Source organism: Rhinatrema bivittatum, chromosome 3, assembly GCF_901001135.1.
Source record: "Rhinatrema bivittatum chromosome 3, aRhiBiv1.1, whole genome shotgun sequence".
NCBI classification, from domain to species: Eukaryota; Metazoa; Chordata; class Amphibia; order Gymnophiona; family Rhinatrematidae; genus Rhinatrema; species Rhinatrema bivittatum.
In genome coordinates, this window is record NC_042617.1 from 176,701,836 (window position 1) to 176,720,799 (window position 18,964).

At 44.4% G+C, this 18,964-nt stretch overlaps 1 protein-coding gene across 1 annotated transcript in view; it reads right to left on the reverse strand.

Moving 5' to 3' along the window:
• C3H1orf100 (chromosome 3 C1orf100 homolog) overlaps nucleotides 1–17,337 on the reverse strand; it is a 42,954-nt gene extending 25,617 nt beyond the window's left edge. The window contains exons 1-3 of the mRNA XM_029596954.1: nucleotides 17,237–17,337; nucleotides 9,993–10,068; nucleotides 193–285 (exon numbers count right to left, since the gene is read on the reverse strand). Of these exons, the coding sequence (XP_029452814.1) occupies nucleotides 193–285; nucleotides 9,993–10,060 (161 nt within the window). The 5' untranslated portion in view covers nucleotides 10,061–10,068; nucleotides 17,237–17,337. The remainder of the gene's footprint in view (nucleotides 1–192; nucleotides 286–9,992; nucleotides 10,069–17,236) is intronic.
• Between the last annotated feature and the right edge of the window lie 1,627 nt (nucleotides 17,338–18,964).

Sequence of the window (18,964 nt, forward strand, 5' to 3'; positions counted from 1 at the left end):
CTGCAAAGATTTGCCATTGAATCCTTTAGGCTATGGTGCACAGTTTTCTCTGATGTTTTCCCAGCTTTACTGAGTCATTATTGTGTAAAGGCATTCAGGTGCTCTCCTATCACAGCAGACACCACATAACACTGTAGCTCTTCCTTGCCAGTGCATCTAGAGCAGTGAGGACTTAATGAATCACTGCCTTACCCAGTAGTTGTCTCAGTGATATGTGCTTTATGAATTCGCCCCAACTGTCCAGGATAGAGCCCACGAACATCTTTTCCTTGGCGAGGGACTGTGCTGGCAAAAAAAAACCAAACTGATTAGATTCATGACCATTTGAACAGAGATTACAGATGCATGTGAACATAAACCACAGACACACACACGTATGAGCGGTTTTCAACACTGAACTGTGAACAAGTTTCCTCCTAATAATGATGCTTAAATATTTATTTATATATATATTTTGTGCATTCTTGTATTCTGCAAGCTTCCAATGAAGTTGCCCAGTGCGGATCACAAAATAACATTCATAATTTTACTGTACATGAACAGACAAATTTACACCAGACAATGAAATATTACAGTAAGATAAACCCTCATATTTAAAACTCTACAGGATCAATTTTCAAAGGTTTTAGGCTCCTAACATTTGGAGTTATGCTCCTAAATTTACCTTTTTGAAAATGTATTAGGGCTGATTAACTAAATGTAGGATCTCGGTTTCAATAGGAACCTAAATTTAAGTTACTAAATGGTGGACAACTATGGGGTGGAGTTAGGGAGGGAAAACAAAGTTTTCAGAACTAGGCACCTAATAAAGGAACCTAAATTTAGGCAAATGAATAGCAGACCTAAATTTAGGGATCTAACTTTTAGGACCCTAAATGTATGTGAATTTTCAGCTGAAAACGTAGGCACCTAAGGCCTAGATTTTCTAACATACTGCGGCGGCGTGAATTGCGTGGTACAGGGGGGTGGGGGTGGAGGCGAAGCAGGAGGCGGGCCTGCGATAGCCGGCAGCGATTGCACCTCCGTGGTGGGATCACTGCCGCTTTCGCACCCAATAGCACCATCGTAAAAGGTGGTGCTATTGGGCGCGAAATTGGAAGCGAAAAGGCTCCTTACCTTTTCGCCGTCCACGCTGTCTTCGTGGTGTCCGCCCCGACTCCTCCTCTTCCGGGGCAGACGCCGCCCTGACTCCACCCCTTTTTAGCTATCGCACGCGAAAAGGGACTTTTCGCGTGCGCTAGCTTTAGAAAATGACCCCCTTAGTTTGGCTGAATATAGCTCCTAACTTACGCCTAGATTCATCACAATTCTAGAAACATAGCAGAAATAGCACCCATGATAAAAATGGGCATAGTTAGGTTAATTTCCTATCACATCGCATAGGCAATTTTCACGAAGCGTATTGCATTTTGTTACTGCGTCATTTTACGTGGCGTGCATTGATTTATGTGTGGCACGTTCTTTTTCTGGTTTATATATACTGGCTTCCTGCAGCTGCCTCTGAGGGTTTGGAGAGAGGAGAGGAGAGTAGGTGAGTTGGTGGTAGTTGGTTGAATGTATTTAGCAAGTTCTGAGTGAGGTGTCCTGTGGCTTGTTTCTCATCTGTTTCCCTTTCCTTTTATCTACTGTCGTGATCTGTGTGTGTGAAAGCTTTAGTTAGTTTATCCTGTTTGTCTGTCTTTGTGTTTGGTGAGGCGGAGGAGGAGCAGTGAGGCAGAGGGGGGAATGGTTAGACATGGTGGTGAGGCGGAGGAGGAGTGGAGAGGTGTGGTGGTGTTGAGGAGTAGAGAGGATGGAGCATGAGAGGCATGGAGAGAGGAAAGGACAGGCGTCGAGAGAAGGGGAGGAGGGGAGGGAGGACGAGGACAGGAGTGCTACATGGAGGAGTAGGAGTAGGAATAGGGTCAGGAATATAGATAGGCTGGAGGGAAGGGATAGGAGAAGGTGGGAAGGGGATAGGCAGGCTAGGTATAGGCAGACAGGAAGGGAGTTTGAAGGGCAGGAGCAGGAGAGGGGAAGAAGAGAGGGGAGAGAGGAATGGGAGTGAAAGGGAGGAAAGGGAGGACACCTCTCCAGAAGCGTTCTGGCAGCCAGGTAGCAGGACGCGCTCATTTGAGGACTTTGAAGTTCAACCTGGAGGACAATGAAATGATTATCACAGGTGTCCTCGAACATTACCCCATGCTCTTTGGGAATTGAGCAACCAGGACCTCGAGGGCATCCAAGGGCCAGATCTGGCTTACCAATGCCCCAGGCTATCTCCAGGCGCAGCAGCATGAAGTGGAATGGGGAGCAGGTGGCCCACAGATACCGAGACATAAAGGTCCACTTGAAAACCAAGGTGTCCAACAGGAACAAGTATATGCTGCAGACTGGAGGAGGAGCCCCTTGTCCAATAGTGCTGACGCCAATAGAGGAGCGCCTTGTCGAATGGCTGGGACCGGATGTGTTTGAGGGAATGGCTGAGCGGCCGGACACCACACAAGCCGGAGCTGGTAAGTTCATCTCACCTGTAAATGGCAAGGCTGCTACAGTTGTCCACATCATTTGGCATAAGATACTCATATTGATCGAGATGCAAAGTGCACATGTCATGCCAAGCAGTACATGTGTACTTCTTGGCTTTGTTTCTTATGTTTTCTTTGTTTCATCAGCTCTCACCCAGGAGACTGCCGGTCCCAGCCGTCAAGCCCCAGGGACCAGCAGCGCAGCAGCATTTTTCCATGCCCCCTTGCTGATGGACACATAGACACAGGTCAGTGAGAAGGAGCAGCAGCACCAGTCTCCTGAGCACATCCAGATGCAGGGACCCTTTGGCTCAGCAAGCCCATTCAATGTGAGCCTAAATATTTCGGCCTTCATGGAGGATCCCAGCCTGCAGTGGGAGCCAGATGAGACACTGCAACCTCTGAGCACACCACATCACGAGGCAGCAGGCACTCAGCAGGAGCAGCCCACCATCTTCTCATGTCACTTTTGGAGGCCGAAACATCAGCTCATGCCATAGCCAGCACCGGCACTGGCAGCCACCTTAATGCATGAGCAGCTGGACCGGCTGGAAAGGAGGCTTGGGGTCCGCCTCCACCACATTCGAGCACAGCTAGTGTGCCTGAAGAGGGCTGTTAACAATCAAACCCAGGCCCTGCCTGATGAGACGGCAGCACACACACAAGCTCTTGACAATGGTGGCAACATCATTTAACAACATGACCAGCATGTTGACTCAGATATTATAATGTATGCCTCAGCTTCTGCCTGTGCCTTCCCCAGCATCCCAGGACTCCACACCCCACAGCAGTCCTCAGACCGAGAGAAGACCCAGGGGTAGGCTGTCCCCCCAAGTGGCAAGCTAAGCCATGGCAAAGGGCCATGAAGGAGCAGACCTGCTGACTTCCAAAGAAGCCTGGCTGGGCCTCTGTAAGAGTTCCTGTGCCAGCTTACTGAAGGGGATGGTCTACTGTCTGCCACTGTTGTCCTGCTGCCTAGTTCTTAAAGCCCTCCTCTATGCTCTGCCCGTACTCCAGCCTCCTTGATTCGGTCTCCAGTCATGGTTCAGCTGCTGGCTCTTCTCATCATGTCTCCTCTTCTGCTCCTGATGCTGGTGTCTGTCTCATCTCATCTCATGTCAGTTCATCCTGCTTCTGCCTCCATGCTAGTGTCTCAGCTCAGGGAAAAGCCTGTTGGGAACAGGATGCTGGGCTTGATCCCTTGGTCTGACCCAGTATGGCATGTTCTTATGTTCTTAATATTGCACGGTGCGATAGCATAACGCATGCTATCGCATGGTTTTAATGGTGGAAATAACTACACCTTTTTTTTCTGGCATTAAGCTGTGTGATATTACCAAAATGGCTGTAACGCAATTCGCGATAATTTTTTTGAATTGCATTTTGGCCATTTCTGGGCTTGGGAGAGGGAGTGGAGTAGAGGTAGAGAGAGAGAGCCTCTGGGAAAGCCTTCACAGTATGTAACTATTTATATGCCTATAGGAGGGGCAGCTAACAGATCGAGGTGAGGTGGTGGTTTAGGGTTTAGGGGCCAGATTTTCATGCATAGTGAGACGTACACCTCGGTGAAGATTTGACATCATTTGGAGTAAGGAAATTTTGTACTGTTATCTCACTCTAGCTTGATGTACCCTGTTATAGATTCCATCAAGCTAGGGTGAGAGAACATAGTAGAAATGTCATCTTTGTGAGACTTTCCTCACTCCAAATTACATAAAATCTTCACCGAGGTGTACTGTGCTGTTTGTAGTTCACTCTGCATGAAAAACTGGCCCCTAAACCACTACCACCACTTCACCTCGAGCTATTAGCTGCCCCTCCTATGGAGATATAAATACTTGACTACTATGAAGGCCTTATAGATAGTCTTAGTCTCTCTCTCTTTCTTTCTCTCTCTCTCTGATGTGAAATAGGAAGTTTCTACCTATGCGAAATGCTATGGTATCACATTTTGATGAATCTAGGGGTTTGTGTGCAAAAACTATGCTCATAATTTGGTTTTGCACATATTTTATGCAGGCAAAAAAGAGGCATTCGGGAAGTTGGGGGTCAAAGTTTGGATTTACAACATAAAGGTGAATTTTAAAAACCCAACGCATGCATCAATCAGGATGAGCGAATGTTGGGCCGCCCTGGTTCGTGCGTAAATGCTGCTGCACACACAAATGAAAAGTTTTTTTAAAAAGGGGTGGTGCATGGGTAAGGTCTGGGCGGGGCATGAGTGTTTCAGGATTTGAACCTGAAATTAGCACATAAATACTGACACGGAATGGCATGCGCCAGGATCGCCTGTCATGCAGCTTTACTTCTGCTATGGGTGACATGCAAGTGATAAAACAAAATCTAGGCAGATCAGTGGGGTTTTAAAGGTTGGGACTAACAGGGTGGTAGAAAAGCTATTAAACTAGGAGGCTTGGAAGACCTATCCCTTAATTGGGCGAGCTGGGAACAAACTGGTTTTCATGGCAATGGCGTTGGCTTGTGTCCCTTTTAAAATTTCCCCACTTACATGGTAGAAGCGGTTTTTGCATGTACAGACGTGATTTAAAATTGGGCGCACTTGTGCATGTAGCCAGGCTATTTTATAACATGCATGCATATATGTGCGTATGTTATAAAATAGCCGCGTTCCTGGTGCGGGCCAATGAATGCGCATACATCTGCGCCCATGCGCCGGTTTGAAAAGTTACTGTCCAAGGGCTTGATTTTAAAAAGCATTAACACACTTAAAACTGGGTTTAACACATGTAAATGCACTTTATCCATGCAAGTGGGCTTTTGAAAATTGCTACAATATATGCCATTGCATTGTCCATATAATTTACCCATATTAAGTGCACTTACACAGCTAAATGGCTTTTGAAAATTGCTATAATGGAATGTAACATGTGTAACTCCTTTGAAAATTCATCTGATACTTTCTATTCATTGGGGATTTAAGGCTTTGTAATGTGCTATTATATTTTATGATTTATATACATGATGTGTTGATTGTATTGTTTTTGTATGATTTCTTTGTCTCTTGCCTTTATGGTTTGCTCTGTGTGGCGAATAATTTAATTCAGATAAATGAAAAGCATGTGCATAAAATCCACATGCACAAGCTACACCGTGCCTGGAGCAGGTTGTAACTTTCTGCAGGGGAGTTTGTACGCATACTCTCTGAGAGTTTTCAAAGCAATAATAATGCCATACCCGCATCTTTGAAATTGACCCTCCCTGAGATCACCAGTAACTCCAACTAACCATCCACCTTCATATGGCAAAGTTGCCAGTGTAGTATTTTGAGAGGCAAACAAGAACATTAACGTGAGGTAGAAGCTTTATTTACATAAGAATTTCACAAGCGTGTCAAATGAATAGCAAAAAAAGGAGAAGCAATGCACCAGAATGAAGGAAAACAATACTTTATGCTTCATTTGATTCAGGAGTCAAAGTGGCAGAGCAGGAAAAGCAACGCCAAACATTATGCTAACTCTTTCTCTGTGAGGGTAAACATATCCATCCCATTAATATATTTAAATCTTGGCAAAAATCCTTTATGTAATCAAAGAAACAATTACAACACATAAGAAAAAAGCGGAAGCCAATAGAATAAACAACCATTCAGTGCCATCAATGAGAAGAACAATTAAAGAAAACAATGACAATCAATTGCTTCATTCATTCCACTGGGGAATAATTAATTTGAAAGATCCATTAGTTCTCTCACTGTGATAATTGTTCCTGCCATTTTTTGCAAGATACCAAACAATGCTAAATTTTCCACTGAACCTTTCTGACACAAATGTAAACACTTGATGTGCCTACCTATGGGGCCGATGCAATACAGTGCGCTCAGCTGAGTGCACTGTGTAACACGCACTCAGATGCGGGTTAAATAGGCGCTAATCCACCCCCTAATGCAATAGGGGGATTAGCGCTTTTTTAACCCGCGTCAGATGTGGAGTGAATGCAATAGTGCTCATCACATGCAAATGCATGTGAATGAGGCTATTACTCATTCACTCTGCATGCAAAAAAATAAATGTGCGTCTCTGTCGCACATTTATTGCTCAACTATTAATGCCTGCCTGGAGCAGGTGTTAATACCTGAGCGCAGGTAAAAGAAATATAGAAAAGCAGAAAAAACAGATTTTCTGTACTTCTTAAGTAAAAAAAAAACCAAAAAAAACCTTGGCAGTCTGCCGAGTTATGAAGACCGACGCCGGTAAACTTGGCGTTGGTTTTCATAAACGGCTGTCTGCCAGTAATGAAAATGGGCGAGTTTATCGGTGGCCATTTCCATTACTGGCAGATGGCCGGTTATGAAAACAGATGCCGAGTTTACCAGCGTCGGTCTTCATAACCGGCAGCCGCGGCGGGGTCGCGTTAGCAAGGAGGTGCTAAGGTTGCGCATTAGGAAAGCGCCTGCTTTCCACGCTTTATATTGCATCTGCCCCTTTGTCTTTATAGAATTTACACTTTCTTTACTGCATACCTTCAGAAACCTAATTATAGATTATATGGACATTTTTCCATAGATATGTAAGGCCTGGCTCCTCACTAATGTACACTTAGTAGGTGCTACATACCAGTGCACCCCTGGTGTGCAGTAGGAGTTAGCTACAGGAAGTAACTGGGAGAGCAGTGAGAGCTGCTTTCTCCCCAGAAAGTAAGAAGACAATGCTTCACACTCTTACTTATCCTGGGTAACTAGGAGAGTGGAAGCAAAAGAAGCCCTTGGCTGATGGGACCTTTAGAATACTATTTTCTGGGGAAAAAGATATGAGAGTATCCTGTAGTAATGTTGTACTGGGAAAGAGGAGAAAATCGCAGAGTCATCTATGGATAGCTTGATTATAGGGATGTGCATGCAAATGATCCACATCTGAAAAATTGACAAATGAGTTCATTTTTTATTCAGTTCAGGTCAACCAAAACAAATGGGTACAGTCCCCTGAAAAACCCAAATTCTTTTTGGCTTTTTAATTTCAGTCACATTAAAGTCTATGGGGGAAGAAAAACAATGCATTTTTTTTTTACATGAAGCCAGAGAGAGTGAGACAGAGGTGGAACAAGGAAGGAGCAGGATTAATCATGTTGGAGCACTTTTTCAACCAGCTTATCCTAACTGGCAGCTGTATGTAATGACTTCATCAGTGTTTTTGGTGAAAGCGAAGCTAAAAGTACTTTGAGCAATCAGCAGGTTGTTTGTTGGATCTCAGAGAGAGAAGACAGATTATGAAGCTCCCTGCTTCATAATTTAGAGTGAAAAAAATAAGATAATTTACAGGAGAGAGTAAAGGGTGCTGTTAGTCACTCACTGCCTAGCTGTGGTTTGGGGTGCTACCTAGTAGCAGGAAAAAGTCTGAGTGATTGTTTATTTATCCTTGTTTTTTGGTTATAATTATGAATGTTATGTATGCAACCAGATTTGAACTGTGGGATATCAGGTTTTCAAATAAATACAGTGTATATCATCAGGATAAGACTACTAGAGCTGACATTGTACCAGTAGCTGCAGAAAAGACACAGATGAAGACATTTTCTGTGTCTTGCATTACCATGGCTTACAGGTAGTCTCTTGCCTTCTTTGTGTAAAAGATTCAGTGTGACAATATACTAATTCTTGTGTGTGTGGCTCTTGCACTGTCTGACTTATTTTCTTAGTAAGCATAGTCACTCAGCAAGCACCATCAGTTCACTCACTTTGCTCTGTGACAAAAATGACTGACTGGTCTGTGCCACATTAAGGTGTACAACCATTGTAACACTAAAAACATCTACCCACTAGTGATCTGTTTTAATAAATTCCATCACGCACTGGCATTGAGAGGCAAATGTGGTAATAGGAGAGACCTGGGATCAGCATAATGGGCAGTGATGATGAACCAGGGGCCTTTCTACCAAGTTCAGAAAATATGTTTTAAGAGGGAAAACCAGTTAAAGAGGCAGGGCTGGCAGAGAAGGTGGAACGGCAGCAGTACCAACTCCATGTATGGTGCAGCAGCAGGAAGGGGCAGACTCAGTGGAGGGTCGCAGCAGTAGTGGTGGTACTCTAAGAGTAGGAGGGCGTCGGCAAAAACAAGCACAGTGCTCTTTGTTAGGAATGTGCATTCATTTCAAATGAATGCAACTAAAACCCCATGAGGCCATCTTTTCTTAATTCTGAATGGAACAAACAAAAACATATCCTCCTATGAAAATATCCCATAATGTTTGTGTATTTTCATATATAATTGTAAAACAAAGAAGGAGGGGATGTCTCCTGCAGTCCTGGAAGCACAATCCCATATTCTACAATTGAATGTGGGGTCTAGGCCTGCCCAGCTGGGTCTCCCCAGGCCCCTCTGATCCCCACTCCCACTACAAACATAACTTGGCCCTGGGCTTAGCTCTAGCCTGGACCTCTATGGGCCTCTCCCACCCACCCTGCCATTAAAATCTGCCAGTGGCAGTGACCTTCCACACTGGTCCCCACTTACCCCCTTCTTGTGGTCATTATAAAATCCTTCAGGGCAGAAGCGAAGCCCACTCTCTCCTGTACCAGCTGTAGCAGCTTTAAAAAGGGTCATCTTTTTCCTGACTTCTTCCAGGCAGAGGAAAAACATCTTCCGAGAGCCAGGAACTGAGATTCATCACAATCCAAAAATTACTCTCCAAACAATTACTCACACAAAACCGAGACAACCCTTTCCAGATACTGAACAGGGATGTGTGTCTCCCCTTCTCTTAGGATTCTGACCGCAGGGCTTAGATTAGGAAACTGGGGAACTCCACAAAACTGAACACTCCTCCTTCCTCAAAACTCAACTCAAAATGCCAAACCACTCTCTACACCCATCTGAATTTATGCAGGCAGAAGATACCACTCCCAGCATCCTTGGAGGATGTGCTGGTTAAGAATGGTATGCTCCTTTCTCACTCCCTAACCTATAGCTTAAGCTAGGGACATCTAGTGAAGACTTAGGGGAGTCTCTACACCTATTTTTGTGGAATGTATACAATGTGGACATAGGTCCTCTGTGAGCAGGATTAGGTGGCCTCTATTTCTGCCTCTTGCTGCCATTAGGCATGAACAGTGCCTGCACATTTTGTGACAGACCCAGATTTAGGCATAGACAACATATGCATGGGGCACGAAATTTTTGAAGGTGCCAAATTCTCAGCCAAAAGGGTGTGCAACTGTGTCAGGGAGAAGCCTGCTCCAACAAGTCAATTCAAAGTGGCACTGTTTTGGCCCTCTAGGACTTTGGGGGGTAGCAGTGGGAAAGGGACTCCTACCTGTCCCCCACTCTCTAACCTTGCCTATGGGTACACAAAACTCTTAAATCCGACCCTGCTTTGTGGTGCAATTTTGTTGTGTTTTCTTTTACATTCACTTCCTTTTTCTCTTCCCATCATTAGTGCTATTTTTGTTTCTCCCATCAGACTCCTATGGAACCATTCCAGCACCCACCCATCAGAGACATATACATTTTATCCACAGTCAATTTAACTTACCCAAGAGACAGAGAGTCTATGCTGGCTTTGAATTCCCGCAGTTTTATTGATGTGGCAGGTCCAGCCATGTGAAGACCTTTAAATGAAGTAAAAGGTTTAGAGCACATTGAAGGCTATTCATTAACACAGCAAGGATGCTCAAACCAGTCCTCAGGGACACCCCCCCCCACCCTTAGTTTATTTGCATGAACTACTTGCTATGCATACAAATATTTCTCATGCATATTTATTAGGAATAGCCTGAAAACCTGACTGGCTGGGATGGGAGCCCAAGGACCATTTGAGTGCCCCTATATTAGCAGATAGCTGGAAGGGCTGCATGACTGTTTGAAATATTACTGTAAAACAGATATTCTGTGAGACAAAACCCTCTCGTGCTTGTAATTGTAGTTTATATGTATACCCACTGTGATGGATTAATAGTATTCATGATAGTCCCTGTGAATCGCGCGCACAGGCCACTCTCCTGTGCGCGCGATTCACTATTCAAATTAGGCCCGGCGGAAAAACAGGCAAAAGGAGGTGCTAAGGACACTAGTGCCTCCTTTTGGACCGGAGCGGCGGCTGTCAGCGGGTTTGACAGCTGACGCTCAATTTTGCTGGCGTCTGTTCTCGAGCCCGCTGACAGCTACAGGCTCAGAAACCGGACACCGGCAAAATTGAGCATCCAGTTTTCGACCCGACAGCCACGGGCCGACTTCAAATTTTATTTTATTTTTTTTTTTACTTTTGGAAACTTTCGGGACCTCCGACTTAATATCGCCATGATATTAAGTCGGAGGGTGCACAGAAAAGCAGTTTTTACTGCTTTTCTGTGCACTTTCCCGGTGCCCAAAGAAATTAGCGCCTACCTTTGGGTAAGTGCTAATTTCTGAAAGCAAAATGTGCGGCTTAGCTGCACATTTTGTTTCCTGAGTTGCGCGGGAATGGCAGATGAAATTTAATGTGGATAAGTGCAAGGTGATGCATATAGGGAAAAATAACCCATGCTATAGTTACACAGTGTTAGGTTCCATATTAAGTGCTACCACCCATGAAAGAGATCTAGGCTTCATAATGGATAACACATTGAAATCGTCGGTTCAGTGTGCTGCGGCAGTCAAAAAAGCAAACAGAATGTTGGGAATTATTAGAAAGGGAATGTTGAATAAAATGGAAAATGTCATAATGCCTCTGTATCGCTCCATGGTGAGACCGCACCTCCTTCAATACTGTGTACAATTCTGGTCGCCACATCTAAAAAAAGATATAATTGCGATGGAGAAGGTACAGAGAAGGACGACCAAAATGATAAGGGGAATGGAACAGCTCCCTTATGAGGAAAGACTAAAGAGGTTAGGACTTTTCAGCTTGGAGAAGAGACGGCTGAGGGGGGATATGATAAAGGTGTTTAAAATCATGAGAGGTCTAGAATGGATAGATGTGAATCGGTTATTTACGCTTTCAGATAATAGAAAGACTAGGGGGCACTCCATGAAGTTAGCATGTGGCACATTTAAAACTAATCGGAGAAAGTTCTTTTTCACTCAATGCACAATTAAACTCTGGAATTTGTTGCCAGAGGATGTGGTTAGTGCAGTTAGTATAGCTGTGTTTAAAAAAGGATTGGATAAGTTCTTGGAGGAGAAGTCCATTACCTGCTATTAATTAAGTTGACTTAGAAAATAGCCACTGCTATTACTAGCAATGGTTACATGGAATAGACTTAGTTTTTGGGTACTTGCCAGGTTCTTATGGCCTGGATTGGTCACTGTTGGAAACAGGATGCTGGGCTTGATGGACCCTTGGTCTGATCCAGTATGGCAATTTCTTATGTTCTTATGTTCTTCAGTCTGGTTTTTGCATGATACAGTCCACAGAAATGACCCTTATCAAAGTCTCCAATGACCTGTTTATGGCTAAAACCAAAGTCCTTTACTCAGTCCTTATCCTGCTTGTCCCTTATGCTGCTTTTGACACTGTCGATCATCACCTACTCCTTAATACTGTCCTCACTTGGATTCCAGGGTTCTCTTCTTACCTCTCCCATTGCACCTTTAGTGTTTCCTCTGGCGGATCCTCCTCTGTTGCCACCTCACTATCAATTGGTGTGCCTCAGGTTTCTGTCCTGAGCCCTCTTCTCTTCTTTCTGTATACTAATTCCCCTGGTCCTCTGATTTCCTCTCATGGCTTTCAATACCATATTTATGCTGATGATTCCCAGATTTACCTCTCTACACCAGAAATTTCATCAGGAATCCAGTTCCAAATCTCAGCCTGCTTGTCTGACATTTCTACCTAGTGTCCCACTGCAACCTTAAACTCAACAAGGCCAAGACAAAAGCTCTTTATCTTTCCCCCTAGTCTACTTACTCCTTTCTTTATTCCTGTGGGTATTGGGTAATGTTGTGATCTTACCAGTCTTCTCAGCCCGCACAAGATTACCCTCTCTCTTTCTCTACCAATATCCCAAACACCACTAAAATGTACCATTTCTTTCTATATAGCATCACCAAACGATTGAATTTTTTAATTTCTTTTTTACTGCCTTCTTCTGAAGACTAAATCAGCCTCATATCCCTCAACCTCCCTACCTCCATCATAAACTAACTCCTGCAACTCAAGAGACCTTCCTTCTCCCTCCTGCCACCCTGTTTCCAGTTACCAAAGATCTTTGCCTTGGGGCTCACATTTGAGATGCAACAATTGTAAGTAGAATCTACCTGTATAATAAATAATTTCAAACTTAAATAATCTTTGTCTTGAGGACTGATTGGAAAGAAAGTTTATCTGCCTGGATAGCAAACTCGGATGTCTGTCTGATCCAGATCAAGTAGTCATAGTAAATAGTACACGCACCTTGAGACTGACTAGTAGGTTTTTCTGTTGCGAGATGGTTCACTCTTCCCCCTTCTCTCCCTCCCCCCCCCCCACCTTGGGACTATGAACCCTGCCAGCCTCTGTTGCATCTCCAGCTCTGGCCAACCCAGGGGGCAGAAACTAGTCTTCTGCGATACAGCACTGCCGTTCGGTGACAGATTTAGATTTTGCCACCCCTAGGCAGCGATGGTGCTGTCACCTCCCCATCCCTTCCCCAGTAAGGTGAACAGAACAACAGGGGAGTAGGTCTAAAGCACAGCCTCAGAGTTTCCTGTTACAGCTCTGGAATTTGTTACCAGAGGATGTGGTTAGTGCAGTTAGTGTAGCTGGGTTCAAAAAAGGTTTGGATAAGTTCTTGGAGGAGAAGTCCATTAATGGCTATTAATCAATTATACTTAGGGAATAGCCACTGCTATTAATTTCATCAGTAGCATGGGTTCTTCTTAGTGTTTGGGTAATTGCCAGGTTCTTGTGGCCTGGTTTTGGCCTCTGTTGGAAACAGGATGCTGGGCTTGATGGACCCTTGGTCTGACCCAGCATGGCAATTTCTTATGTTCTTATGATTCTGTGGCAAAAGTGTGAAAATTCTAAAGTACACTGACAAACATTTCCATCTTTTATATTGCATTCTAAACCTTATTTGTGCCTAAATCATTTATTTTCCTTTTACTGGATACAGGAAAGGGATCTCACATATTAATACAGAGAGGAGATTTCAGGGATAGTAAGAGAAGAAGGAGAAGGGGGTATGAGCACCATGGACTGAGAGAGGAAGGGAGGAGGGCCCGGAATGGGAAGAGGAGAAGGAGAGGACTGGAGAAGGGACATTAGGAACAGCAAAGATGGGAGGAGATCAGGAACCTGGGAAGGGTGAAAAGGAGGGAGAGGGAGGGAGATTCTGGGATTGAAGAAGAGGAGAAGGTTGTAGGAGGGTTTGGGGTGGGTTCCAGGATCTGGGTAGAATAAAGAGGTAGGAAGGATCGAAGGTTCCTAGACCCTGGGGATAGGATATAAATTGGGATAGGGGGACAAGGTAGGGGGGTGAGGAGGAGGCAGGTGCCCCTACCGTGCTCATGTCCTGCTCTCCCTTGCCTCCCCTAACCTCTCACTAAATCTGGCATAGACCGATACCCAGCATCATCCCTTCTCTCTCACATACAAAAACAGTGCCCCCTCTCACTCTCTCATACAGATACATGTCCCTGAGCTGATCCTCTCTCATCCCCCAGCAATCCCCCACTCAGTTGCTCCTAACCTCTGCAAAATGATCCTCTTTGATCTGCCTGCTCCAGGCTCACCCCCTCCGCTCCTGATCCCTGCATGCTGCCTGGGAAGGAAGGAGCTGGATCAAGAAGCAGAGGGCTATTCTCTGCTGAGTGCAATTCAGGAAAACAGCAAATCTTCAGCTGGCTTGCTGCCCCCCTCCCCCCCCCCCCTCCCAGATTTTTGCCACCCTACGACAGGCCTAGTGTGCCTATTGACAAATCCAGGCTTGCTGCTGCTGAGCCAACAGGGGTGCCCAAAAGTCTGAGAAATCTTATAAGAAAATGTAATTTTATATAGTGTGCAGCATTTCATACAGGCAGCAGTAGTACATGACTTGTGTTGATTCAGTAATTAATAGCTACAGTAAAATATTTTAAAAAAAAATGTCAATAAGCTGTTTCCCCAGCAATTTTCCAGCATGCTGGGAGCAGTCATTTTAGTAAGCCAGTGGCAAGTGACATCTCACACACTGAAACCCATACGGAGCAGTCGGCTGAAATTTAATCCGTGTCTCACTTGTTACCTCTGACACTTCCAGCTAGTGCAGATATAACGAGTCTCAAAATATGACACAAGAAAACCTTTTCATTGATGCTGCTGTTAGCCTTCTCTATCTGAAACATTACAAAGTAAACAGAAGGGATGGTTCTCAGTGCTGTAAATCTATACTTCATGAAGAAGGAAGTGATCAGAAAAGTGCAGGTGTGTGCATATTTACTCAGCTCAAATGTAAATATCTCGGGCCCAATATTCAGTGCTGGCCAGTTAAATAACTTAGGGGGCTATTTTCTAAAGCTATCGCGGTTGACAAGTAACTTAAAAACTGGTACATATAAAGCTGTTAAAAGAATAAATGTCTATTTGCCTATAAAAGAGATATGAATGAGACTAAAGATATTGAATAACTTATGTACATAGCAGTCGAATTATTTACAATAATCTACAGAGTTGCTTAATTTTGAGGATTTTGAATTAGTTAAAGGCTAAGTTCCAATGTATGTTCGGTGGCATGGCAAGTCTGCATGGAGATTTCAAATCATCGAGAGGGCCGGGGGAGGGGAATTGTCCCTTGGTGATTTGAAATGCTGCCGAAGAGAGTAGGGAGGTGGCAGGGTTCCCACAAAGGGATGGCAGAGAGGGTAAAATATTCCTAGAAAGTTGGCAACCCTACCACTGGCCTCCCACCACCTTCACCCTCTGCATCTCTCCCCTGGGGATGAGGGTGAATGGCAGGGAGATGCATCCATGGCATACTCTCTTCCACTCACACCACCTATACATTCTTGCTTTCTTCTTCCTTTCCCCTCTCATTCCTCCACCCCCTCCTCTCACACTTCTTTTCCATCCTCTCTCCCCAACACACTTAGGCACACGCACACAGTCCCGGGCACACAGCACACACACACACAGGTACACAAACACACACACACCGACAAACACATGTGCACGCACAAACAGGCTAACCTACTCAGGCTCTCAAGGCCTAGGCCACTTCTTCGGCCACCAGTGGGGCCATTGGGTCCTCCCGTTTTTTTCGGCCATTGTAGAATAGACTTCATGTCAACCTGCCCAGCCTCTCTTGCTCTTTGGCTGCCAGTGGGTGGGAGTCCACTGGAAGCCATGGGGGTCTCACTCTCCTCAGCCGCTCTGGGATAGGCTCCGTGGTGGCCTGCCAGGACATGGCATGGACAACAGCAGGAGTCACATTGAACACAATTTCCTGCTGCTGTGAGATTTCTCTGTCTGGCAGGTTGGGGTTGAGAACCTGCCAGCACTTCCTGCATTTTATGCTGCTACGTGTGGTTAAAAAAAGAAAAAAAAGAAATCCTTGCTTTGCAGGCCTATTTAGCTGCAGGCAGGGAAGTCTTTGGTGGTCTGTGTAAAACTGGTCATCGGGATAGATGTGGCCTGCAGGTTGTAGGTTGGAGACACCTCACACCTGCTATAAATAATCTCATCTATTCAAAATGTCCTCCCTGTAAATGAAACAATGGGAACGAAATTATTTTCTCCCCAAGTGTCAGAGGCACAATTTGAAAATCATCAGGGAAAGGCATCTGGTGCTCCTCATGTCACTAGCCAAGAGTGAAATGCCCCATGCTTTCCTGTGTTGGTAGGATATTTTTTAAAGTTTTCCCCATAAATTCCCAAGAAGTTGCTCTGATGGTAAGAAATGATTTTGGTAACTGTAAGCATGAAAGCACAATCACTTCAGATCTAGCTGTCCCCAGCTTTGAGTCTTCACACCATTTCCTTTCCGTGTGTTTATGGTCGATTGCTGTTGCTTTGCTAAGTGAATACTTTTGAAAGACAAAAAAAAAAGCATAATTTAGAAAGAAAACACAGCAAATGTCAGGAGCCAGGTTTTCACCAGACTGGGGAAAGATAATGGAGTTTCTTACCTTCCCCCTGCTATACTCTAGTTCCTGCATTACCACAAAACAGGACCTAGCCCTTACAGCTCACTTGGATTAATTGTATTACGGCTCTGCTCCTTTGGGCTTCAGCTCAGTCAGAACAGGCTCCACTGGAGCCAAAAGCCATGAATATTCATTTGCAACTACCTGGAGTTTTGCCACACAATTAATCGTCTCCCCCTCTCATACCATAGATCCGTTGTGGCAGTGACAATCCTTGATCAGGGGCCACAAGCTGCAGCTCCCTAAGGGAATCTGGTACATTTGCACCCTGAGCAATGGCTGAAACTCCCTAACGATGCCTCCACAACAAGGATTCCTAATATGTGCTGAACTAAAAGAAGGAGGCCACCTCCGGTGACTTAACCTAATTTCTGAGTTCTCTTTATCCCTTTCAGCTTTATTCACCAGAAAGGTCCAAATGAGACAATCTGATTGGTTGATTCCGCATTTCAAGGGGCAATAAAACCGAGATGTGTAGTAGCAGCATGCTGGCCTGCCAAATAGTTTGAATTTCCCCCGTCTGGGAATATTTATTCCTCTTCCCTCATCCTTTCAGCAACTGCGTACCTCTTACCTTTCTGCTCCCTTGTATTATTTGTTCTGCACTTGCCAGGCTCAGGAGAACCCATGTGTACACACACACACACACACACACAACACACACATATTTCTTCTAGAAAAAAAGAAGGAAGTACATACCTTAAGTATTAGGGGTTATGTAGTAGGATAGCTGATAGGATTTTGTGTGTTTAGCAGTGTAACCTGATGAGAATGCTCCTTCTCGTCTTTCTGTGATCTGAAAGTCCTGTTGCCATGGGATCCTTATGACTAGCAATGGGGAACAGCAGGAGAAGGACAGCATTGTCTTGAGGCTAAAGTTGCCAAGGAGTAAACCCAACAATTCTTGTTCACAGGGGACAATGCTGGAGCCACTGTAGGTAGAAGGAAGCTGTCAGTAAGCAGCCTGTTATTTTATTTTTCAGTAGGGGTGTGGGTCCCTGGCAAGGGAAAGGAGGAAGGCACAAAATAAACGCTGCTGCCCTTACCAATTGCAGACTGAAGGAAGTATCTCTTGTTTCAGGGTCTACAAATTCTCAGGCAAGGTCAAGGGGGCCAGATAGTCTGGAGAAAGGTCGCCAACGGTCCCTTTCGATAAGGGATGGCATGTATTGTGACTTTAAAAATATTGTTCATCCACTTACTTTCAGTAGGGAAGTTCTCTCATATTTTTTCAATCACAGTGTAGGAGACCCTGATTTGAAGGAAGAAGAAGCTGAACAACAGAGGGGGGACGCTAATCCAGTTCCCTGACACTGATGCAGCACCCTGCTCAGATGATTTTTTTTCCTCCAAAAGAAAATGGTATAAAGACATGTGATATGGTTACTGATGAGGCAGTAGCAATTTATAGAGAGAAACAGGAAAAGTATTAATGTGGGTTGTAGCTCCCCCATGAGGCAGTCTGAGATGGTGAGCTTCTAAACCACTTGCCACCATCTTAGTTTGTGGATCTTTTAGTCACCCCTTTCTGGAGCAGCTTTCTGTTCCAGTATGGGTCTATTTTCTAGGGAAAGAATCTTGGGTCTCTGGGATTGAAACCTGGGTGAAGTTAAGATGACAGGGTATTTTCCCTTATTTTTGCCATGTTTGTTGGAAACCTTTTATTTGGAGAAGGGATTTTTTTTCCATTCTTCCTTCCTTGGTATTTGGTTTCCTTTCTGCTTAAGAATTTATTTTCTTCTGTTAACTGCCTGAATATCCCAGGGCCTCAGTTCGTATACGATCTGGAGGGAGTGTGTCTTTCATAGGGATAACATAAGATTTGCCATATTGGGTCAGACCAAAGGGCCATCGAGCCCAGTATCCTGTATCCACAGTGGCCAATCAGGGTCACAAGCACTTGGCAGGATTCCAAAAGGTAAATAGATCCCACACTGCTTATCCTAGGGATAACAGGTGGATTTACCCATTCACTTTAATAATGGGTTATGCTGTATCTTGCATAAAGCTATATATGAACTTTTTAATTCGTCTACATACTCCACAAAGATCGTTGAGATCAGCGAACAAAGGACTGCTGCAAATTCCATCTGTAAACTCAGCCCATCTTAAACTTGTCCGAGATAGGTCCATCTCAATTGCTGGTCCATGTATCTGGAACACAATGCCGCTCGAATTACGTCTAGAATCGGAGTTTAAAGCTTTTAAGAAAGCTTTAAAGACATGGCTCTTCGAGCAGGCCTATACTGATCACCTTGAGAAAAGGAATAGCTAGTATGAGGAAATGCAATTTTATTGTTCTCTTATTTTGTTTTATTAATTTATTTTATTTGATATTGGAAACATTAATGTATTTTAAATATTATTTTATGTTGATTTGCTTTTATGATTTTATATGATGTAAACCGTCGTGATGTGTTCCACGAA